Genomic DNA, 25,165 nt, shown 5'->3' on the forward strand with positions numbered 1-25,165 from the left:
AAAATGTTTTTTTAAGGCAGCGGTATTAGTGCTCTATGCGATGAATGCTGAGGCACCACTAAACTCATTATAGGTTGCTCGACCACATCGCTCTTATTCGGAACAGCTATTCGAAAATATTCGAAATTCGTGTCAGTACTCCTTTGGGTGAAGGATAATACAACTTTTACGGACCTATTTTTGATGCTGAAACACGCTGGTTTATATACGTCACTGAGTAATGAAGTTACAAATACTAACTGATAAATATGTCATACACTCAAGGTTTAGCCTTTTAACTGCGATTTTTTTTTTGAATGTTGAAACTTTATGGAGTACGTGCACTACTTGGACACCCTGGTTTATATACGTCACTGAGTAATGAAGTCACAAATACTAACTGATAAATATGTGATACACTCAAGGTTTAGCCTTTTAACTGCGAACACGAATAAGGAAAGCACACGACGACTGCTGACCCACAACGGTAGGCTTCTTTCGACAAAATAGAGGAATGTGCACTAAAAATTTTTAAATGACTCAATCCTATTGCGTCACATGATAATTTTGATATATATCGGAACATAATAAATGACAAACTCTTGCATCATATTTCGGCGTCTAACAGTTTATGACGTTCTCTGTACTCTTGGATATTTTCTCCTACGAAAACTTTTTCTGCGTACGTATTCCCACATAGATTCTAAGACCAAATTACTCTTTTTTAGATAAGTAGCAGCCCTGACTTACGTGCGTAATGCCATATGCACGTGCATCCGTACGTACTTCCCCGAACACGTTCCCCTCGCCACAAGTGTTGAAACAGTGCCAAGTAGGTGACGCCGCAGCTGCGCGTTGCCGTAGCGCTCCCTTGGCAGTGCGCGCTGACGTCACTCTCTCCCTCGCTTGTCGCGCGCTCGCCGCAGCGCCCGCAGCTGCCACTTCGTCCGTTCTCTCGCAACACGTGCCGCTACCACCGCTCCCTACCACCGCTCGCTACCTCCGCTTGCTATATCGCGGTCTCGTCGGTTCACTCGCAATAAACTTGACGCGCGTTCAACGTACGTGTTGGCACATGTTCGTGCGTGCCACTTCCCTCTTGCTTCACCCTGTCCACCACTCCCTGCTTGGCATCCAAGCAGGGTTCCTTTGGGGAAGATGGTGTAAATTTACGTCCAAAATAAGCCTTTATTGCAACATGGCGCTCGCGGCTTTTCTCACGTTTTTTTGTCGATCTTCATTCTAGTGATCAAAATTTCATCAACATGCAATACTAACTTGCTTAGTTTTGTGTAAAAGCGGATACGAGGCTCGGGAATATTTGATTAAAATCTATTGAATATTGAATAGAATCTCTACCAAGTTGCTGTGATCTGTCATAGATACAAAATACATTCGTCCCAGTTTTTGTTCTCGTGATGGGCAATATAACAACGGACCACGCAAGCATAGTGAAAACAAACGCCCACGTTGTGCACGAGTCAGACTCACTACTGAAAAGACCTCCTGTCTGCGGTGTGGTTGAAGTTGGCATCCTGGTTGAATGTGGCGGCGTCGAGGTTGTACTTGGCGTCGTGGTAGTACTTGACGTAGTGGTTGTACTTGGCGTAGTGGTTGTAGTTGGCGTCGTGGTTGTAGTTGGCGTCGTGGTTGTAGTTGGCGTCGTGGTTGTAGTTGGCGTCGTGGTTGTAGTTGGCGTCGTGGTTGTACTTGGCGTAGTGGTTGTAGTTGTCCTAGTCGACGTTCTCGTAAGCGTCGTACTAGAAGTTGTCTTCACTGGCGTCGTCGCGCTTGTCGGAGTCGTCGCCGGGCTGGACGGCTTCGCAGTGGTCGTTGTAGTTCTGACTCTGGCCGCTGTGATGGTGCTTGAAGCCATTGATGTAATAGTTTGGCTGCTTGCCGTCGTAGTAGGTGGTGCCGTAGTCGTTGTGGCTTTTGTAGATTTTATGACGTCTAATTGAAAAAGAAAAGAGACGAAAGTACTGTGACAATATTACACGCCGATTCTAATACGCCAATGAAACGTCAATGAAACGCCATAATACGCCAATTTATACGTTATGGTAGCTCTTTCCGATTAAACTGTAGCTAAAGATCTACCTACCTATTTTGAAGTCACTGAGCAGAGAAAATTTATGCTTTTGAGGAGGCTCACGGGAAACGGCTCGTCGAAGGACTAGTTGAACAGAGTAGCACTTTCAGAAAAGTGAGTGCATGCAACGCTGCACTGCACAACTAAGTTAAACGAAGACGAATTTATCACGCAAAAAGTTTAGTTCATCAAAGTTAGATTAATTAGGCTCCTTCTGAGCCACTAGGGGATGTAACAAAAACGTGTACAAAATTTTGTATATAGCTTCTCAAAGTGTTAAAAACGCTTGTTCTACTTACTTGGAATGTTAACATGCGCTGCACACACACACACACACAAAATAACGAGCAGAACAACAACATCAATTTTTTGATGAAACAAGATCAGTGAATACAAAAGCAAATAATTGTAAGCGTGTCTGGCACCGCGCGGTAAAGAGTATGTAGTATCGTGATACGACGTACTTATAAACGTATGTTGTGTGCTTTCCAATAAAGAGAACGCAAAAGCACGAACTGTGTAACACAAATGCAGCATCGTATTTGATACGCAGTCCTCTACGCATGTCAAACGTGTTGACATGCCACGAGAAGACAGTGAAAAAAAAAGCATCAAGCAATCGTCAAAGCGATACCGCGTTGCTTAGAAAAGAGCAGCAAAATCATTGACAAAAAAGCAGAGGTTCACATATGAAGTTCGAATCGACCCAAAAAGGCTTGCTCCGTGTTCGCCAGCCGATTTGGAGAGCGAAGAGTGACAACAAGGTGGCCGACAGGAAGCAGCGACCGGAGATGGCGCACAACTTGAAGCAGAACGTTGCCGTTTGAAGGATGTTTCAGTCAAAAACTGTTGAGCGTGACGAGAAGATACAGTGAACGTCGCTTCACTTGTGTCATTCCTGCGAATGAAAGAAACATACGCGAAAAAGGGAATGTGCTGGCGTGAGTTTCCTCGAAGTTCAATATTATTATTGATAATTGTGAAGCACCCAAACACCATGTTCAACAATGCTTATCAAGATTGATGTCTACAGAAACGCCAAATCCATGAATATGACATTTTTATCGACTGCAAAAGCTTCGATACGCAATCTGGTTTCCTCCTCTTGAAAACCTTCTCGATTTCAGTATTTTCTTCCAAACACCACGACCACCCAGCTGAATTCCCTGACTATGTCGGCCCTGAAACCAGGAACTCTATGATGTGCTGTCTTTATGACTCTCGGGAAAATAAGGCGAACCGCCTTAATAAACACAAATCAGCGGCTGCTTCATTATACAAATTGTATCGTTTACAACCCCACGTCCGTGTAATATATCTTAGTAGGGGGCAGTAACCAGATGTGACCGCTCTCTGAAAATAAGAGAAAAATTATGGACCATTTCCCCGAATGGAACCCTGACGGAATACGAAGCAGCAGTGGTGCGCACGTCATTGACCCGGTTGAAACACGTGTCGACGCGGGCGCTGGAAAAACCGTTTGAATCGAAAGTCGTGGCGTTAACATGAGTTTCATCGCAGAAAGACTGTTCGCTCGATGTGCGCTCAAACATTGCGAGTGGTGGAGAGGGTGAAGCGAGACGCGGCAAGCGGTGACAGCCTATAGGGAGAGAGTTACGTCAACGCGCACGCACTGCGAGGGAAGGCGTGAGCTACTAGGCACCGCCCCAACAGCTGCGGCCAGGGGAGCGCGGTGCGGATGGAGGGACAGCGTTACACAGGCTAGTTGTAGAGCTACTTCGCATCTCAAAGTTAGAAGAGAACAAATGTCAACCAACACTCGTTTTTTTTTCACACACAATCTCCTATTGGAGTCGGCTTCCACTCCCCCCACCCCTGTAATAATGCCTTCGGGCGCTGCAGGTAATTTGAATAATTAAGTAAATAAAAACCAACGCATCACCGCTTCGGATCTATTTTTCTAGGATCACCAGTGCCAGCTCCAGGATTTACACCGGCGTGCCACTCCACCCATGACGTCACACGTGACGTTTCGTTCCAGGTCACGTCACGACAGTTCTTGGGGCTGCAGATAGGCTGTCATCTCTGAGACACGATCAAAAGTGATGTGGTAGTGACGCAGGACCAAGACTGGTGTAGCGTCACCTGCAAAACAGCTGGAGCCATGCCAGAAGGTTTTACAGCTATCCCTTAAATATTCATTCAAATAATATTAATGACATAGCTTATTAACATCTTCAAAGAGCATGATTACAATGCAGACTTGGCCTGCCGTAGCCTCATTGGGCTTAAAACGCACAACTGACAGACAGCAGACACAATTTCAGATTTTAAAAAAATCACGGCGTATCCACGGAGTGAATAATGATGAGTGGGGCGGAGCGTCTGTCTGTCTGTCTGTCTGTCTGTGACGGACAGACGGACGTTTTGCCTCACTCATGATCATTAACTCCTTGCATATGCAGTGAATTTCTAAGGACAGCGCCATCTATTTTCTTTACACGTCACTATACGAAAACCACTGACGTCATCTAGTTATATTATTTCCAAGAACATAATCGCACGACGCCATCTAGTGAGCACTTCTTGAAACTAACTAGAAGTGGCTGCCACTGCAACACTCTCTTGCGAGGTAAGGACCCACACCCTACCGAGTTCGGCCCTTAAAAAGTCAGGAATTAGGTTACGCTTGTTACAAAAGCACGCGTACCCAAACCCCACCAAAGTTAACGTTTTCTATCCCGACGTGTACGCCAGCGACACGTGCCGCTCGTGCGGACACACGGTGACACTCGTACACATGCTCTGGGAGTGTTTCTAGAAACGCTCATGCCGGCGCTACCTGAAACCAGTAAAATATGGCCCTCAAAAGATCCCTTATCGCAGCAGGTCCACGAAGCGGCCGCCAGCTGTATACCCTGACGTGTGAGACTCCCGATATACGATAAGCGCGCCCTGCAGGACAAAAGTAATGTTTTAAAAATGATAGTCTTTCTTGGGGACCTTGGACGCAAAAATTTTGGTCTGTCTGTCTGTACATTTGTCTGTCTGTCTGTACATTTGTCTGCTTGTCCACTTTGAACGGCATTGGGTACTTGAAACTGCTGACCCCATTCGCAGCGCCCACCTATGTTGCTCAAGGTTGAGTGTTCATGCTTGCGAATTGTCAAAAAGCAATTATTGCGCATGTCTTGGGCACCATAAAACGTATATATTTGGCATGTGCGTCTCTTACTAGAAAAAACTTACATAAGTAATTTTAAGGACCGTAGCGCCTATCACGCTGCGCTGACCATGCAACGCTTGCACGGAAAGGCGAGTGCTTCTAACACTTTGCAAAAACGAAACGGTGGTGGCACCTACCCGTCGCCTTGCATTCTACACCTTATCACCTCGGAGATAGGCGCGCCCACTCGTCTCAGAGCCACGCGCTTTGTTTTCTAAGACAACTGCCAGATGGCGCTTATGTGTCACATGTGAAGTGACTTGATGTTCTCGTTCGCCTCCACTGCACGCTCGAGGCACTCTAACGCAGCGCCTCCAGAATACCATACACCGATTTTCTTGCTCAGAACATCAAACAAATGTCTTGTTCACTCTCTGCACACACCAGACTATCGTCTTTCGACGACATTTGCAGATTACATGCAAATACGGGGCCAATTTTTTCCATTTAATTTTATTCGATGCGCGCAAAACAGATGCGCGCGTAACACAGTGCGTGAGAGAAGAAAGGTGACACTGGCACGTATGATGGCGCCTAGGCGGAAATGAATTTTGCCATGACATATTTAAAACCGTTAAGGGTAACTAACTGGATTCCCAGAGAAGGGAAGCGGGTTAGGGGGAGACAGAAGGTTAGGTGGGCAGATGAGATTAGGAAGTTTGCGGGTATAAATTGGCAGCAGCAAGCACAGGACCGGGTTAACTGGCGGAACATGGGAGAGGCCTTTGTCATGCAGTGGACGTAGTCAGGCCGATGATGATGATGATGATTTAAAACCGACATAACCATACAGTAAGAATACAATCAGTCTTTCGGCGAGGTAATAAAAAGCAAAAAAAAAGATAAAAAAACAAATATAATATGCATATTTTTTTACATTGTAAACAGTTTTGTGGACCTTGAAACTATACGGTTACCTTAAGGCTTTAACACCACAATGACATTTATCGAAGGAAAAGAGCAGATATCACGAAGAAAATAAAAATTAATGCGCAGAAATTGCTTCGGGTCATATTTTATTTTTGCGGGTGGTTAATAAAAGATCATGACACAAAGTTCAACGTGAATTCTACTTCAGAAAACGCACTCTTTGACTTAGTGGATATATAAATCTTGGACTATGAAGGCATGGGTGAAATTCACGGGCATGACACCAAGACCAATGCATGACGTATTGAACAACACTAGTATTGTCTACGTCCGCACTGACTTGTCGTGCTTTCCTTTTCTAACTTCACGATTAAAATACTGGGAAGAGCTGACGAGTACGTCAAACAACGAAAAAATCAGCATCACCTTTATCCCGTCCTTTGTTCTTATTCGTGGGCGCTGGCACTGCACAGGATTTCAACATGAACAATAATCCACTAGTTCAACTTACCGTGTTACCGACCTTAACTACAGATACCGGTTGCTAAACTTCAATTTCAGGATTGACGTACGGCTGTGGCGGTCGAAATAGGATAGAGTCAAAACGATAGAGGCCCGTGTACTGTAAGAGGTGAGTGCAGCTTAAAGAACCCCCAGGTGGTCGAAATATCCGGAGCCCTCCACTACGTCGTCTCTTATCGTATGATGGTTTTTGGCCGTTAAACCCCAATTATAGTGAGCGTATAGTGAACAACTGGACGTTTCGTCGTCACTTGTATAATTTGTTCATCTGTAGACATCATCAACATGTGCCAGTTCGAGCTCGTCTCGAATGGAGCACTTCCTCAGAATGACATTATTACAATTGACCTAGCAATGAAAGCGGGGAAAATATAATGCTAGCTTTCTTCTAGAGAAATAGCATGTGCTTTATAACACTCACGGACACGCCTAGCGTGAACATAGGAGCGCGGGCCACATGTCAATATCAGCGATGCCTAACTGTGCTCATGGAGTTCCCTAAAATTAACTAGAGGTGCTCTGTCACTGCAATGGTTCAGCGACCAAGTCTGCCTAGTCTTCGTGCTTGCGGGCGGCGAATCGTATTTGCGGCTTCGTTTATTGCTTTTGTTTTGAAAGAAGGATTCAACCCCTTGAACTTCGTGACACGATTAGGAAAGGTAAGTCTGGAAGAACAAGGTGGTGAAGCGCAACCGCTGAACAGTTGCTGATTTTTTGTTTCGTGAGAAAACAGCTCCAAGCCACACGAACACACAAGGAGCCATAAGCAGGCCAGAAGTACGAAGATTAGACAAATGTGTGCACCACCGACCATGCTCGCTGAAGCGCTGTGCGTTGCATTTCCCATAGACACTAGCGCCAGAATTGCCTCTAGTGTATATTAGAAAACTCTATGCCTGTGATGATACGAAGCTTCGCACATGCGCGGTTTCTTTGCAGCGGGGTTATATCTTTCTATTGGACGCAGAGCACCATAAGTGAGCGTCTTCGATAAGCTGCGCTAAGATGACGTGGTTCGTGTGATTATAAATGTTTTCATAGCAGACGTATACTGCTCCATGTGCCGGGAGTCGAGCTGATGTAAGTAGGTGTCACTGCCAAAAGTGTCTGGCACGCACTCCCATGTTCACGGTAACAATGCTGACGACTGTATACTGTCGTGAGCAAATGTGACAGGGAAACAAGCCAGTGTGTGGCTAAGAACCTCAAATGCTGATTCGACAGACAGTAGGATGGCACTATCAAAACTAAAGTTGATTGAAAGGTTGACGCTTTCCCGCGATGCCACCACCCATCTGTTTTTAGAATGTGCGAGACATATGACAGTAGTAACAGCTTGATATTGCCTGCTGCAGGGCTCACGCGAGGCAAAAAGCAGTACTGCGTCGCAAACTCTTATCTTGCCGTTTCTTTAATTCAGTTTCCCACACAAATGAATCAAAAAGTGATATTTAGCATTGGGTGGGGGGAGGGGAGGGGTATTGCAACAATTCCACCCTCATTGATTGAATGAAGCAGACAGAGTGCGCGTTTCTACTACACGCTGCTGTTGCTCAGTCGCAAGCGGAGAAAACGAAGTGTAATAAATATATCGCGCACGACAGTCGGGCGATTATGCGAGACAAGAGAGGCCGAGCATGCAACGGCATACCGAACCAGGGTAGGCGACAATCACAACAGGTATTCCTCGCGTGACGTGAACGACCGGCTGGCATCGCGAATCGAGCTGCAACTGAGACTGGATACGCCGGAAGAGATTAACGCGCTCGTTCTTTCCATTTCCGGGTTCGGTTCTGGGAACGTTTAGGAACCGAGCGAAGGACGGAGTAGGGCAGGGAGAGTCGCCAGTGTGTTCTCTTACAGGTTCCTTCTGGCTCGTCTTGTGGAACCAATGCTGAAAATTCCGCCGTTAGACATGAAAGGAACGTTGCATTCAGTTGAAATAAAGGTAAAACTTGCTCACTTGAAGAAGAAATCCTTCGTGAACGGCCCGCGTGCTCCATGACGACCTGATTGCTTTTCGCTCGCGCAACTGGTTCGTAGACATTACGGTGCTGCGAGGCTCGGACGGGGACGGCTGAAGGCACGCAGGTGGTGACCGTATCACCGTCATCGCATTCTTAATAACCACGACTAATGGCTGCGCTCAGTGACGGACAGAAGTGCGGCACGACAGGGTGACCTTTGCACAGCACGTGTTCACGTCGCCCTCTTCTCGGCGGTCGATTCCGTTGTCTGACACGACAGGCGCCAGCTAGCGGCTTGCGCACGAAACGCTTCCAGGAGTAGCTGTGGGTGCTGCCACCTGTCCAGAAGCGTGGGAGAATCCCGGGGGAAGGCAGAAGAAGAATGATGCTGCTATCACTAAATCAGCCGATTCGTTCTTGTTCTTGTCGCCTAGAAAATCTTGGCCTGCATGTCTAAGCACTCGCCCTGCGTGCGCCTCCGCTGACGTCATCGTCGTCGCTGCCTTTGCACGCCAGCACGCGATAACCTCTGCGAACAAAAACTACCGAAAACAGATGATGATAAGTGGAATTTAACGTCCCGAAACCGCCTTATGATTATGAGAGACGCCGTAGTGGAGGGCTGCGAAAATTTCGACCACCTGGTGTTCTTTAGCGTGCTCCTAAATCTGAGCACACGGGCCTACAACATTTTCGCCTCCAACGGAAATGCAGCCGCCACAGCCGGGATTCGATCCCGCGACTTGCGGGTCAGCAGCCGAGTACCTTAGCCACTAGACCACCACGGCGAGGCAACCGAACAAAGAGAAAAGCAAACATACAAATGAGAAAGGACATTCTGTTCTTGTAAACACATACCTGACGGCTAAGTTCTTGTCAAGTGTGGCTGATATCCCCGTTGATAAGTGAAAGAAAATAAACCTGGATCGTTCCCGTAGTGAGAAACACAGGAAATTGGTAATCAGTAAAAGCGACAAAATGATAATAATATTATTATTTCTGCCCCGCCGCGGTGGTCTAGTGCCTAAGGTACTCGGCTGCTGACCCGCAGGTCGCGGGTTCAAATCCCGGCTGCGGCGCTGCATTTCCGATGGAGGCGGAAATGTTGTAGGCCCGTGTGCTCAGATTTGGGCGCACGTTAAAGAACCCCAGGTGGTCTAAATTTCCGGAGCCCTCCACTACGGCGTCTCTCATAACCATTTGGTGGTTTCGGGACGTTAAACCCCACAAATCAATCAATATTATTATTTCTTGAGTCTTACGCTAGTGAATCATGATATGATTATGAGCCTATATAAGGCATGCCGTACTGTGGAGCTGCGAATAATATCGACCACCCGATGCTTTCGAACGAGCTATCACACCACATAGCACGCATCTTTCCGATTCCGTCACTCTTCAAGCTTGACTGCCGGAAGCGGGATCAAACCCGCTTTTTTAGCGTCACCAGCGAGCGAAGAGCAACAGAATGGATTCCAGCGATGGGAAGCGGCGTCGAGAAATGCAATGTGATAGGCGAACGTGAACGCTTTTTGCTCTCGCATAACATACCACAATCGACAATGTTGTCCCGCCAGCGGGACGCTAGTGGTGAGAAAGTTTCATGCCCTGCCGTTGGAACAATTGAATGCTTCGCGTACTTAGTCACTTCTTGAAGGTGACATAAAAGCTCACAAGAGTACCTGATGTATTTCTTGTTGTATTTTTCCTCCGAAGATGGCTCATACCCAATGGAGGGGATTGGCCGAGTAGTAAGTGAATTTTAAGGGCCAAGTTCCTGAAGCTGAGTGTCTGTTCATGCGTGTCTGGGACCGGTTTGTAACAACCTATAGTTGCATGACTCGCTCAGCAGGTGGCACTAGTGTAAGACAGACATATGACGGATGAACAGACAGACAGACAGACGCACGGACGGATGGAAGCAAGAACGAACGGACGGACGGAAGCATGGACGCATGGGCAGTGGGCACGAGTTGCAAGCAAGCGGCACGATACGCGAGGCGTGAGAATGTGCAGGGATGGTGTGGACCGCACTGACTTACGAAGCGTGACATCATGCGACTAAGAAACGCGCTCTCTTCATTTTTATAAATAACAATAATGAAGACGAAATAACAATTAAGCATTTCCAAACCATACCTATTTACGCAACATTCACGACATACCCCAACCACTCTGCGACGCATTAGGAAGATTTGGAATAGCACACCGCAAGCCCTTGTGGAGCGGTCACTGCCCCAGCGCATGCGTCGTATAATGCGAGCCGCTGTTCCCGCTTGTGGCCTGCCCGCAGAAATTTCAAAATAGCGTGCGGCGATCGCGGCCCGCAAGGTTTTCTGTGTAGCTTCCATGCATTTAGGTTTGCGGTCGGGGCGAAACTCCGTAGAATTTTCCCGAGGAGGATCAAACGCTTTTGTAGAACTCATATGGCGCCCGCAACTAAAGCAACAGCCACAACGCCTGCGAACGCTATTCTAAACTTACCTTTTCACTCGAGTTCCCCCCATGGGAAGATGTGGGTGGTGTTTATTTATTTTTTGCTCACATCATCATTTTGCACTACCTCCAGGATCGGAGGCGTTGCAAGCTTTCTGCACATCACCTGGTTTTGCACGGCCTCCATGATCTATACCCACCTTTCAGCCATAGAGTTACCTATAAACACGCTAGAGGGTGCTCTGGCGCTAGTGCCTAGGGGAGCTGCAACGCTTGGCGCTTCACCAAGCATGGGAATTGCTAGTAGTACAAAGATTTGCCCAATTTTCTTACTTTCGGCTCCATTTGGCTTCGTGTGGCTTGGAGCTGCTTTGCCGATAAACGGCAATCGGCAAATTATCAACAGTTGCCATTCGCCCCCTCAGCCATTTAAGCTCACTAATTCAAATGGGGTCACGAATTTCAAAACGATTCATTGTTTCCTTCGAAATGAAACCCAAACACAGCAATAAACAAGTCACTAATGCGTTCGAAGCTCGCAATTTCAAAGACTATAGGAAAATGCGTGTACTACCGATCATTCTCATAGTCACTGAACGATCACAGTTACAAAGTCCTCTCAACTTAACTTCGAGAAACTCTATGCTTTGAGTAAGCTAAAACACGTTCTTGGTCTAGTTGGTTCACGGCGTGACGAAATTCAGAGGTCCCATAAACGAGCACGAGAACGCACCGTATGGTCTGGACCTCTCTTGCCGTCGTTTCTACGTTCCTTCGAATTTTCGTCAGGCTATCACCAAGTTAGGACGACATGAAATCGCGTGGTCACGTCACGTCGTGTTGAAGTAACAATTTTTGTCGATGTGTGACGTCGGTATGATATCATGAGGTGTCATAACTCGACGAATTTTCGCATTGCTCGCGTTGACGCTGACACCGCGGCACGACGGTCGACATCTGTGGGCAAGTTTTTGCGTTTCGGGAGGCATCTTGGGTTTTCGTCTATACCTACCGAGGTTGATTTGATCGACTGATATGTGGGGCTTGACGTCTCAAAACAACCATATGATTATGATACGTCGTAGTGGAGGGCTCCGAAAATTCCGATTACCTGGAGTTTTTCCCGGTACTCCCAAATCCGAGTACACGGGCTTACAATATTTTCGCCTCCATCAAAAGTGCAGCTGCTGTAGCCGGGTTTCAATCCCGTGGCATGCGGATCAGCAGCCGAGTATCTTAGCCACTAGTCCACCACACGGGACGTTTTAATCCTAAAACTACGAATGATCATGAGCGATGCCGTAGCGAAGGGTTCCACAAATTTCGTCCATCAAGTACGTGTTCTTTAACACGCACCTCAGTATCAGTTGGCTCACCAGACTCTCAGTGAATCTCCATCGAGATGCGGCTGCTGGAGCCGGGATTAAACCACGTGACTTCGAGGTCAGAACTGGAGAGCCATCACCACCAGACTACTTACCGTGGCGGTTCCTTTAAAAAAAAGCCTAAGAGTCCTCGAAGATTAAGATATGACGTTTTTAATGAATACAAGTCAAATCACGTTAAACTGGGAAACCACACGTCAACGTGGGAATCAAGCTGCTTCCGTATTTATGCACTATCAGCCTGTACTGCACCGCGCCTGACATCATCGGTCACGAGGTACCGCCGCACGTGGCTCCAGCAGTCCTCATTCAGGTCGTCCAGCTGCATGCGGCCGTCCTCGGCAGGGTGGCAAATGACACGTTCCTTTACTACTCCAACGGCGCTCATGAAACCGTCCATGGAACGTGTTTGCGTCAGGCGGTCTCGTACCAAGACCGCGAGTTCTGCGCGGTCGAGTTTAGCTCTCAGGGCGACCTCGTCCAGCAGGGCAGGGTGTCGGGCGATGCGCTCCACGGCTCCCGTCACGTACCTGCACGGGTCCATTGCTTGCCATTCGAGAAAGTCGCGTTTTCTTATACGAGGCACGCTAGTGTAAACTTTGTACTAGCACTTGCAAGCTTGAATAATATAGCTCGAGAAACAAATCTGATAGCAGGTGAATGGAAGGCAATAATCACGAATGGGAGAATGTAAATAAAAAAAAATCGGACGCATTTTCCAGGGGGACTAACAGTCGGCAGAAGGAATATCGGCTACAAAAAAGTGTCGCACAATATGCACCTACTTCTCCGGCAGAAAACTTCGTCGGTAATGGAAGCCACTGATTACGTATTCTGGTGTAACATATTTTGCAGGCTTGTGAGCCAATAAGAGCGAAAACAGTTGTTGCTGCCAGACCAGTTCCCCTCGATATGGCAGTAGTCATTTTCTTCTTGTGAACACTCTGCTAAAGTTCAATAACTGACATTGATAATAATAAAAAAAAAGATAGCTTCACAAAATTGGCATTACTCATAAAAAAATAACGCTGTTTCTTGCAAATAAAAATGTTGCATAATTGTTTGTACAAGGCAGCATCAATTGCCTTCTTTACCAACGTACACACGTCGCTCCATTGTGATTGATTGAACAGCTTAGTTGTCACTTTTATCTCCAAAAAATGCATGAAGAAAACGAGTGGCATGGATTCACGCAACCGTTATTTCACACAATTCTAAGGGATGAAGAAATTATTATGAAATCATGGTTATATTAGCATTGATTTAAAGAGCAGAAATTATGTGATAAATAAAACAAATGCTCAAAGACCAAACAAACCGGCTCGGCTAATGTAGTAACCCACTTTCGAGTTAAGCACGAATTGCACTACCAATCATGCTATGGCGAAGACGATCGTTTTGCCCAATTCCAGGTGCCTCTGAGTGTTAGCTCCGCAGTAGTATGCCGCACCACTGTTATAGCCACAAGACAGTCGTGAGCATGCAAAGCGATTCAAACAACAATTCCAACGTTCCTGAATGTACGCAGTCTCTTTGCCTACCACTTTCAGGACGGTCTTACTCCTTGATCAGTTCAGCCCAAAAGACATGTTCACTTGGTGTGGAAAGCTCGCATATATCGTACAAGCCTATATCGCTCCGCCAAACTCGCACCTAACAGTACACGCTGGTTCGACTATAAAGCTGCACTCGACACCAACTTAGCGGCACTAGAAAACGCGAAATCCAACTTTCTATGTACCGAAATTCCTACTTTGCTAAAGATAAACACCAAAAAGTGTTGGAGCGTTATCAAGCCCTCACGTGGCAAACATATATTTCTATATATAGAGGCAACCATGCACCAATGAAACAATCCGCTTCAACTCTTAACGATACATTTGCGTAAAAAATTGGCCGCCTCCTGTAGTGATCGCCTTCCAACCACTCGCCAGTACAATTTTGTTGTTCTAGGCTATCCGTCGGTCGGGCTAAAGGGCTTACGCTGCTTCGGAATATTGCTCTCGGATGCTGAGAAGGGCTTGGCCAACGTCAGCTTCGTCACAAAAAAAAAAAAAAAAAAAAAAATCGGCGACGTGGTACTGTGTTATGTCTCCAGTGACTGTTGACATAGATGCCATTGCCAAACTTATCGATTTTCTGAGCAATCACTCATCAGCGGGCTATGACTTATGAGCACGAAATTTCTAAAAAAACACCAAGGCCAATATTTAGGTGCTTCTCGCTAAACTTTTTCTGCAGCCTTTGGATTCATCTACTCTGTCTATACAATGGAAAATCGGAAAAGTGGTGCCACTTCACAAGCCAGACAATAAAGTCTCGCAACTAATTATTGTCCCATTTATTCATTTATTTATTTAGTTGTTTATTTATTTATTGTTAGCACTACCCATTTTCAGGAGTTTTAGTAGGGTGGAATGCAATGCGTGAATGAAAATTTATTATAAAATTTCCGTACTGGAAGATTGCAATAATAATAATAATAATAATAATAATAATAATAATAATAATAATAATAATAATGCCAAACACATCCACTAATGATATCAAAATCATGTTAATTGACTCCAAAAATTGCATTTACAGTAACTGCGAATGAAACAAAGCGACAGGAAACGGAGAAGCAAACAGACGGTAATTATGAAAAATAAATGATCGCGTTTCAGCCATCAAGAAACGATGAAGATGCTGAGAAAGAAGTTGCTTGAATGATGTTGCTGTTAATGTTATTTAAATCTGTCACTGCTCTCGGAAAAAATACTTAAAGCTGTCGTTATGAGAACAGAAAGGAGTGATTGTTAGTTCGTGTCTTTGACGCGTTAAACAACCGGAGAAGAATGAAATGCATTCGCTAGCACTGACATTCTAGTGCCCCTTGATCAACTGATATAGAAATTTTAAACATGATGAGTGGTCTCTTTCGGCTAATGGCGTTAGGTTAGCTCGAGCTTGCCGGTCTCGCACTGAGCTGCATCGGAAATCGCTATAGATGAACTGTGTGGCTCTTTCTTGGACGTTTTCTTCAGTCTGATTTCACTCTTAAGTACTAGCTCTAAACTACTTGAACACACATATTTTCCAACCATCTCGTTAGGTTTCTCGATTCCAATACATTCTTCCTTCCAGCCCAGCAGGGATATAGAAAATCATTACCTTGCGAAACTCAACTCGCGATCTTTACTCACAAACTTCACCGTCTTCTCGTTCGTTCATGTTTGGCCGATTGGATTTCGCCGAAGCATATAATAAAGCCTCACATTTATTTTTACTTTATAAACTAAGTCTACTAAATTGTGACACTAACATTCTTAGGTGGATTAAATGCTTTCTATCTAACCGGACACATTTCGTTGTTGCTAACGACCATAATTCATCACACCGAAACGTTAACTCCAGTGCACCGAAAAGTTCAATGCTTGGACCTCTTTTGTTTTTGATTTATAGTGACGACCTTCCTTCACTAACATCTACCATTCATTTCTTCGCCGACGACTGTGTTGTATTTCGCGAAATTTCCAGTGTCGATGATTATTCTCACGGTCAGTCTGATATACATATCGTAGCTAACTAGTGTAAACAATAGTTAATGGAGCAACGACCCAAAATGTAAATCCATGCGTGTGTCAAGTTCTTCTAACATCATGCACGCGCACCTCCTAAAAGATTTTCGTCTTGTATGTGTTCGCTCGTACATATATCTAGGCGCACATAAAACTTCTAACCTATCTTGGAACACCCACATTGACTACGTGACTCAGATTGCAAACCGCACCCTTGGCTATCTACGCCGTAACTTTTCTGAATACCCCTTCATCCCGAAAAATACTTCTGTAAATAACCCTTGTAAGTCTAAAACTAGAATATGCATGCGCTGTTTGCGGTTCTATTACTGACAAACTAAGTACCTCTTTAGAACTTGTGCAATATAATTCAGCTCGCTCCATCTTGTCTAACTAAAATCGTACCGCAAATGTGTGTCTGTCATGAAATTCTATCGTTCACTAACACCGCTATCTCACCGTCCAAAATTGCCCGTCTCGCTCTTTTTGATAACATATATCATTCAACTCTCCAGAACGAAATAATTTTGTGGCCACAATGCATACCTTCTATTATCGACCACCGTTACAAAGTTGGCCTTGAAAGATAGCACAAAATAGGATTCTTTTAGTCATTCATCCCTTCAACATCAACTGAAAGGAACAACCTTGCTGATTACATTGTAACATTGTAACAATTCAACGCAATCGTGTGTTTGGAGGAAGTTTAATTAGCATTGTATAGCTGGATTCTCTTTCCTTTGTTTTTTTTTCTATTTTTTGCGCAACGTGTATGCATTTCGTTTTCCATGACTAGATTTTTATTTTGCTGCATACATGCCTGTAGCCCTAGCACATTTCTCAAATCATTATTTATAATTAGTTTGTGAACACTATACATGTCCTTGTTACGACTAGCTGAACCTGTATAATTAGAAAAATGTGTACTAAGATAATCTGATCTGCTTCTATATAGTACGTCGTTTATTATAATCACTCCCATCTTCAATATCCTTGATCATGAGGGTTTACATAAATAAACAAATAAATAAATAAATAAATAAATGAATAAATAAATAAATAAATAAATAAACTTCCCAAACAAGGCAATAAAGAGACAGTCGATGGTTGCGATGACAAATTTCAAAACAGGAGGTAAGTACTGCAGTCAACGTTTCGGCAAATGAACTTGATTTTTTGTTATAGCCTTGAAAGCCTTGTTCAAACAGATCACTTGTTCAAACGCCAACTGCAGCCTCTACCCACCTGTTTACGAATTTTTCACCATAAACGTCCCAAGACAGGCATACATGCAGTACTCAACCGACCCGTGGTATTTTAATATTTTTAGTAAGAGACTGGACCACTAAACACTAGTTAAAACTCGTCTTTACAAGAAGCAGACGCCAAGAAGCCTACAACTCTGGACACATGATACATAAAAAAAATGGCTTCGCTTCTGTTTTACACTTACCTGTCCAATGAAGATGCTTGCTTTATTCGAGCCGCTCGTGAGACGAGACCTGAGTTCCGCCATGTTGTCTCCTGGACAGCAAACCAGTCCCTGGCCAGTTCCTCTTCACAGTATCCCGAGTATTTAACGTCGGTTAGCCTGTAATTCTCCTCAATACCTTTCGAAAGGCGCCGAATGAATGCGCTGCTATTCTCCGGCGGTGTGTAGAATAGGGAGAGTCGCCGTATGCACGTATTCCGCTTGATCGAATCGGCCATGTCCTCGGTGTCTTGGATGGTCATGTTATAAGACGTATGCACCAATTTCGTCAACGTCTTGTTCAGAGACAGCGACTCAAGCACGTGCTTCCACCATTGGTTTCGCCCACCTGCTCCACGAACACACATCACGCGAATGTCTAGTTTTTGCAAGGTTCTAGTCGATCTCAAAAATTCGGCTAATAGAATTGATATCCGGGGGTCGTCAAACCTAAAATCAATTCGGACGGACGTTAGCTGCTGACAATTCGGTAACTGAACCAAGACGGCTAACTTTTGTTCATACTGCGACAACGACAAATCGACTGCCGAAAACACCTTCGACTGTAGGAATTCAATGTCGTACGCACTAGTGTAACGTTGGAGGGAAACTTTTTCTTCCGATCCACTCTGTTTCAGCTCTGCGCAAAGCCAGTTTAATCGAGAAAGGTAAAATGGTGAGCTGATGTGAAACTTCTTCAGGTTTTCCTTAGTTGGCAGCGCCCGGAAGAAAGCGGACCACGTTTCGGGATGCAGCGCGTACAAGGGGAGTCTCACTTCTTCCAGAGTGTCGTTCTCCATAAGAGGACGAATCCAACAGTCGTAAACTGTTCTGTGAACAGGTGGTAAAGGAAGTGGTCTCGAAATCTCCAGCATGCGTATTACTGGCTTAGTCTCGATTATTCGCGATATCAGAGCCGTGGTCTCTTCTATCACCATGAACAAGTCGAGCGATAGCTTCTCGATGCTCCAGTTTTCCAAAAGGCCTTCGAGTACGGCCATAAGAACCTTTAGCATTGTGGTGGAGGCGAGGAATTCCTTTACAGATTGCGGATACAGACTAGCGTGCACTGACATGTCCTGGAAGTGAAGCTCTGTTAGAGTGGGGTTTTTTAACAAGGCTTTAAAGAGCGTGTCAACCATCCTGTCTTCCGCAAACGTGCCCTCTATGTGTAGGCTACTGAGAGACACCGACGACTCCAGAAGTGCACACAGAGGGCCTACAAGGACATCCAGAGGTACCTCCACGGGCGTGAGTTGCAGTTTTTCAATGTTTGTCAGGCAAGGCAGTATAGTGGAAAGGGCGCTAGCGGTCGAAGTATTCATCCTAGCTACTGTAACGCTTTTGATACACCTGTTTTGACAAAGGGCGCTCAGGAGGGGCAGGCTTCTACACTCCGTTGAAGAAAGCTCAAGGCTGACGCTGCCTATGCACCGGTGCGTCGTCAATATCCACCCAAGAAGTTCCAGGCATTCTGACCATGGTTGTGTGGCGGAACTTTCCACATACGGTGCTGCGGTGGCAGTGTTGGTTACGTGTAGCTGGTTACATCTCTCGTGGTCTTCTCGGATTTCGACTCGCAAGCCGCGGAGAAAATTGTTCCAGCTAACCAGCTCGGTGACGATCTGACACGTTTCTTGATCAGAAGCTGTGCAGGGTAAGAGGTGAACACCGGTTCCTCCTTGCGGGCCTTCCATGATGACGCACCCGCTTGGTTATGGAATATGATGAAGCGTTAGACCTCCATGGTTGCTCAGCAGGTCCAGAACAGTCAGCCGCATTCCAGAGTAATCTAGTGTGACTGAAAAATATATGCTATAATGTAAAATATATATAATAAATATATGATACTATATAATATATTATATTGTTATATATAATATTATATATAGTATAAAATAAGAAATATATATTACTATATTTATAGAATATAATATTATCGGACGTATTACGTCCTGAAATCGTGCTATAATTATTAGAGACGCCGTAGTGAAAGGCTCCAGAAATATTGACCATCTGGTGATCTTTAACGTGCGCTGGCATCACACAGTGCACCGCCGCAGTGGTCCAGTGGCTAAGGTACTGGGCTGCTGACCCGCCGGTCGCGGGATCGAATCCCGGCTGCGGCGGCTGCATTTTCGATGGAGGCGAAGATGCTCTAGGCCAACGTGATCACATTTGATCTTCGCGTGGCCCCCTGGGGTTAACCCCTGGGGTTAACGAACCCCAGAGGGTCGGAATTTCCAGATCCCTTCACTACAGTGTCACTCATAATCATATGGTGGTTTCGGGACGCTAAACCCAACATATGATCATCATCGTCGTATCACACAGTACAGGGGCCTCCACCATTTCACCTTCATCGAATTGCAACCATCATGGCTGTGATCGAACCCCCGACCTTCGGGTGAGCAGCCGAGGACTCTAGCCATTTTTCCTCCGAGGTGGACAACAAATGTAAAGTTGACGGGCGTAAGAAAATCTTTACATTAAATGTGTCATGTTACTACTTGAGATGGAATTAGGGCCAAAAATAAGTTCCGACCGCAGAAGCCTCATTACAGTGAGAAACGCCAGAAGTCATCGTGCAATTACGTCTCAACTATTTCAGCTAGATTCGGGGACAACTTTCTGTGGCATGGATAGTAAGGCTACCGAAGAAAGTGGGTGTATGCCTCAGATGAAGTACGTAGTCCCACAAATGCGTCTATGCTTTTGGTGTGAAAAATCACAGAAAATATCCCTTTATTTTCTACGGATGCTATTTATAAAGAGATGTTGCAATAATATAGTCCCAAAAACCAAGGAGATACTAATACTTGTTTTGATTTATGAAGTGTCATTTCACGTTTTTGAACGCCAGAAAACGTCGCACGTTTTAGGTGCATCTCACAGTGAAAATGGCGTACTCACCATTCGGTGAGTGGTCGTCACCCTCCACCTATTATGTAGACGACTCACCGAAGAAGCCTGTGGCAAATTTCACTGACAAATGTCTGTATAAGTAGGCATAGAAAATTCTATGAAATGACATTATTCGAACGTGGCCGTCATTCGAGATGCGAGCCGCACCGGACTTATTCGCAGAGCAGTACATGTGCAGTAGCTCTGCCCCCATAGCTTTTCCTTCATTGCCACAGGAAGTTGCTCTCGATTATAACAAGCTGACGCGAGAAATAACGTACGAACGAAGCACAACTATGGTGAGCCATCTGGGGAGTCTGATAGCGTCTTATAAATAATAATATAGGCAGGGGCAACCTCATCATGCGCAGCCGTAGCTTTCGTTTGCAGATGTTACAGCAAAAAATGCCCCTGCCTTATCGAAGAGAATCGTGAGTAAATGCGAATGAATACATTTATTGCGCCAAAAGAGGGCACCATTGCCGTCTGACATTCGCCTTCACAGATTTCTGCCATCGCCTTAAGAGGGGCCCAGCCAGCGAACGGTCGAGAGCGAGGAGCCAGCGTTCTCGGCTCTGCATTGGCGTTTCACAGCAGCGTCTCGAGCGCATATTTCCGGCTGTTCTTGAGAGGCGCCCAGCCAGTGAACGGTCGAGAGTGAACGCGTGCGCAGAGAGGAGAGAGAGCGAATGGCGAGAGAAGGAAGGCGAAGCACTGCAACTACCCTTTCCTACACTCTCTCGCAAAGCATGCTCCAGCGGCTAGGGGCGAGGATAACCCAAGGAGGACATAAAAACTTGCTGGAGTGGAAGCGACGCCCGTCAGGTGACGCCAGCGGCAGCCATCTTGCCGGAGGCAGAAAGCGCGCTGCCGGTGTGTCGCCTCCACGCTTTGTTGCTGGTGCACGCTGTTTTCTTCAAAGTTTTCAATGAGTGCAAGTCTTGCTCTTGGATAATGGTTACCTCCTGCGTTGCCTACGGATGCACAAACAAGCTGAAGAAAGGTTGTGGCCTCACATTTCACCTGTAAGTACATGAAATTTAGCGTGTTCTACTCGCGGTCATTTCAGCCGCATTGTAGTTGGTTGCAGGCCCGCACATGAAAGAGCAGCAAAATGGCATTGTGTGTACGTGTGCCGCAGTTGATTGTCGTATATTTCTTGACAGGTTTCCAAAGAATGCAGAAGTTCGGAGTCTTTGGGAGCGGGCAGTTCGCCGTGAAGGGTGGCGCGCTAAGGATGGAGACCGCCTGTACTTTGTACATTTCACTCCTGAGTGCTTTGACCGCACTGGGCAAACGACGCGACTGCGGGTGGGAAGTGTGCCCACGTCGTTTCCAGCTTTTCCGCCTCATCTGCAGAAACCTGTGAGTATTACTGCCATCGCTGGACGAGAAGCGTAATGTTTAGCGTGCATAACGCTCGTGGCGTTACGGCCGCTACATAATACTTGTTCCACGAAATGTTGTTGCGGGTATACGTGGCATTGATTGCGTGCCGAGAATTGGCGGTACTGTGCAGGAGTAGCTGTAGTTTTAGCATATCGTTACCGTGTTTGCGTTACCGTTTACCGCATTACCGGACGCCGCCGGCGAAGGTGAAGTTACCGGTAATGGTAACTGCTTCACCTTCGCCTTAACTGGTGATCAAGATATTTATTTATTTATTTATTTATTTATGTATTTATTTATTTATTTATTTATTTATTACTGCTGACCTGTTTACCAGGTCTTAAGCAGGAATGGGCATACAGCAATGTTTACTACAAAAACATTATTGACATCCACAGCATACTGACAGCGGTTACAATTCAATACTTAAAAGCACATCCGGCGAATGGAAAGTTATACCAGAGCGGGTGCATGTCCTTTTTGCTGGCATACAATGTCTCGTGCACGATTATGAAAAAGTTTGTTACTTAATACATTTATTATTTCTTCAAAGAAAATGTGTAGCTTAATTGTACCCACATTATACGTGTGAGGTTTCATTTAGTTTTTGCGCTTGCTGCCTTTTTAGCTCGTCTGAGAAAACGTATGCTTTCAAACCCAGGTCAAACGGAAGCGTCCCGACCCCAAGTCTCGAGATTTCCCGGCCCCACCTGGTCCTGAGTGTTCTGGGTTGTGCGACCTGCCTGGAGCTGAAAATATTCCTGAAGACTCGCCAACCAAACAGTTCTACAAAGACAAGGTCCTTTCCTCACAAGAAGAGATAACCCAGTTAAAGAAGGTCAAAACACTGCAACAAACTAAACGAAGGCTGGTCAAGAGAAATGAAACCACCCAAGAAATCATCAAAGAAATCAGAGAGCAAAAACTCTTGTCAGAAGAAGGCTCACATCTGTTTTCATCTGTTTTCTCGGATGACATTCAGCAACTACTTTGCAGGGTGGGCAATGAGCAGAAGGGCAAGTACCCACCTGAGGTGCGAGCATTTGCACTGACTTTGCATTTTTACAGTCCAGCCGCGTACGAGTATGTACGATCCAAGTTCAACGAAGCCCTCTCATCCCAGCGAACACTAAGGGGCTGGTACAAGTCGATTCAAGGAGCTCCTGGCTTCACAGCCGAAGCATTTGCTTTCCTTGAGAAGTTTGCGGAAGCACGTGATAAACCCTTCTACTGCGCTCTCATTGTAGACGACATGGCCATCAGGAAACACGTAGAGCTAGTTGGAGATAAGGTAGTAGGGTATGTTGACTTCGGAACTGGGCTTGACGATGACGGTCTTCCTGAAGCTGCAAATGCGTGTGTCTTCATGATCGTTGGAATCAACGTCAGATTTAAGATGCCAGTTGGATACTTCTTAATAGACTCACTCACAGGAGCAGAGAGGGCCGAGCTGGCCAAACAGTGCATTGAGAAGCTTGCGTCGGTGAAGGCTGAAGTATTCTCTCTCACATTTGACGGAGCCTCGTCGAATTTCACTATGGCCAGGTGTTTAGGTGCTCAACTTCGTGTTGACTGTGAGCAAATTTCTTCAAGCTTTGTGAACCCAGCTGACGATGCTAAGAATGTTTACATTATCCTAGACGCCTGCCACATTATTAAGCTTATCCGCAATTCCTTGGCGAACTTAAGCTACATTGTTGATGCTGAAGGAAAGCACATAAAGTGGGCCTACATAGTGGCATTGGAGGCATTGCAGCGTTCCGAAGGGCTGCGGCTGGGCAACAAACTCACGAAAGTACACGTGCAATGGGAAAAACAAAAGATGAAGGTGCGATATGCTGCGCAAGCATTGAGTTCCTCTGTGGCCGACGCCTTGGACTTCTGTGAAAATGTGCTGAAGCTACCCCAGTTCCGGGGCGCCAGTGCAACATCGAAGTTCGTGAGGGTCTTCGATCACCTGTTCGACCTTTTTAATTCTAGGAACCCTTTTGCAAGGTCGTACAAGGCTCCTCTGCGGAAGCAGAATGAAGCCTGCTGGAAGCCATTCTTTGCCTACACCCAAGCTAATATAAAGGGATTGAGAGATCCGGCTGGGCGGCCAGTTTTAGAAGGCTTGAAAAAAAAACTGGTTTTGTGGGCTTCTTGATCTGCATGGCGAGCACTGAAAAAATGTTCGACGAGCTTGTTGGCCAGGGTAAGCTGAAGTACTTGTTGACGCACAAACTGAGCCAGGATCACGCTGAGAACTTCTTCGGATCTGTTCGTAGCCGAGGTGGGTATAACAACAACCCAACCGCTGCTAAGTTCATGGCAGCATACAAGCGTTTGCTGGTGCAAACAGAAGTGACGTCTTCTAGCTCGGGAAACTGCACCAAAGACATGGCTTCCATCCTGAATGCCACTACTGTTGTCGCCCAGGTAGACGCAACAAGCGCGCTCACAGACATGCGCAGGTCCTCGATCTTGGAGCCTCACGATCACCACGACTACACGCACCCTGAAAACCTTTCTGCCGTAGTTGTTGCGGTGGTGCCTTATATCGCAGGCTTCGTTGTACGCCAAGTGTGCAAGGCAACAACATGCGAATAGTGCATTGCGGCCCTGTACTCAGATGAGCTAGTTCCCCTAGTTGAGCAGAAAAACAGAGGTGGGCTTGTGTCCCCGTCCAAGGATGTCATTGGCTTGTGTGAAGCCGTTGAAAAGGGGCAGCGATGGCTACAGATTGAGTGTGGAACACTTCAAGCTGTTAACTCCTAGTCAAAGCATCTCGTTTTGGAAGTGCTACGACTGTCTGTAGAGGAAAAATGGTTTCAGAAGCTAGAGCAGCACATTCTTGACCTTGATCCCCTCGACAATCATATCTACAGCTTGTGCAAAAAAGTTGCGGAGCTGTATGTGAAAATCCGCATCCACCATATGACAAAAGAAAGAAACCGCGAGATCATCAAGGACAGGGTCAGGCCAGTTCTTTCAAGAATGATCATTTTAAAACATCAGTGAGTCTCCCCGCACTGCTCGTTTCGGCTATACTGTTCGCATATATTTTTAATGTTTGTGTGATTGTGTTTTTTCTGCCATTTTCGAGTTTCTCAAAGCGTTATTGTAGGCCATTTCGCCACCAAAAAGCAAAGAATAAATGCTTTCAACCTGACACAACTGTTTTTATTGCTTTGAAGACGCGAGAAACTGCACCTGCTGCTTAAATAAGCGCGAGCGCAGCTGTACTCGGCTGTTTCTTGCCTCTGCCAAGATGGCGCGGCTTCACCCCCTCCCATGGGTAAGCATAGGCGGCTTCCACTCCAGCAGGTTTTTATATCCTCCTTGGGATAACCACGCGCACCAAGGGGCTTTACGCACGCCCGCAGCTGTTGCAATAGCAGAGGGAGTGAGAGCGGAAACATAA

The 25,165-nt window shown here is 45.9% G+C and overlaps 1 protein-coding gene across 1 annotated transcript in view; it reads right to left on the reverse strand.

Moving 5' to 3' along the window:
- The window catches only part of LOC119165634 (uncharacterized), a 52,685-nt gene extending 43,812 nt beyond the window's left edge, over positions 1 to 8,873 (reverse strand). Inside the window, exon 1 of the mRNA XM_037417745.2 lies at positions 8,614 to 8,873. Coding sequence (XP_037273642.2) covers positions 8,614 to 8,763 — 150 coding nt within the window. The 5' untranslated portion in view covers positions 8,764 to 8,873. The remainder of the gene's footprint in view (positions 1 to 8,613) is intronic.
- Positions 8,874 to 25,165: the final 16,292 nt, after the last annotated feature.

Source organism: Rhipicephalus microplus, chromosome 9, assembly GCF_043290135.1.
Source record: "Rhipicephalus microplus isolate Deutch F79 chromosome 9, USDA_Rmic, whole genome shotgun sequence".
NCBI classification, from domain to species: domain Eukaryota; kingdom Metazoa; phylum Arthropoda; class Arachnida; order Ixodida; family Ixodidae; genus Rhipicephalus; species Rhipicephalus microplus.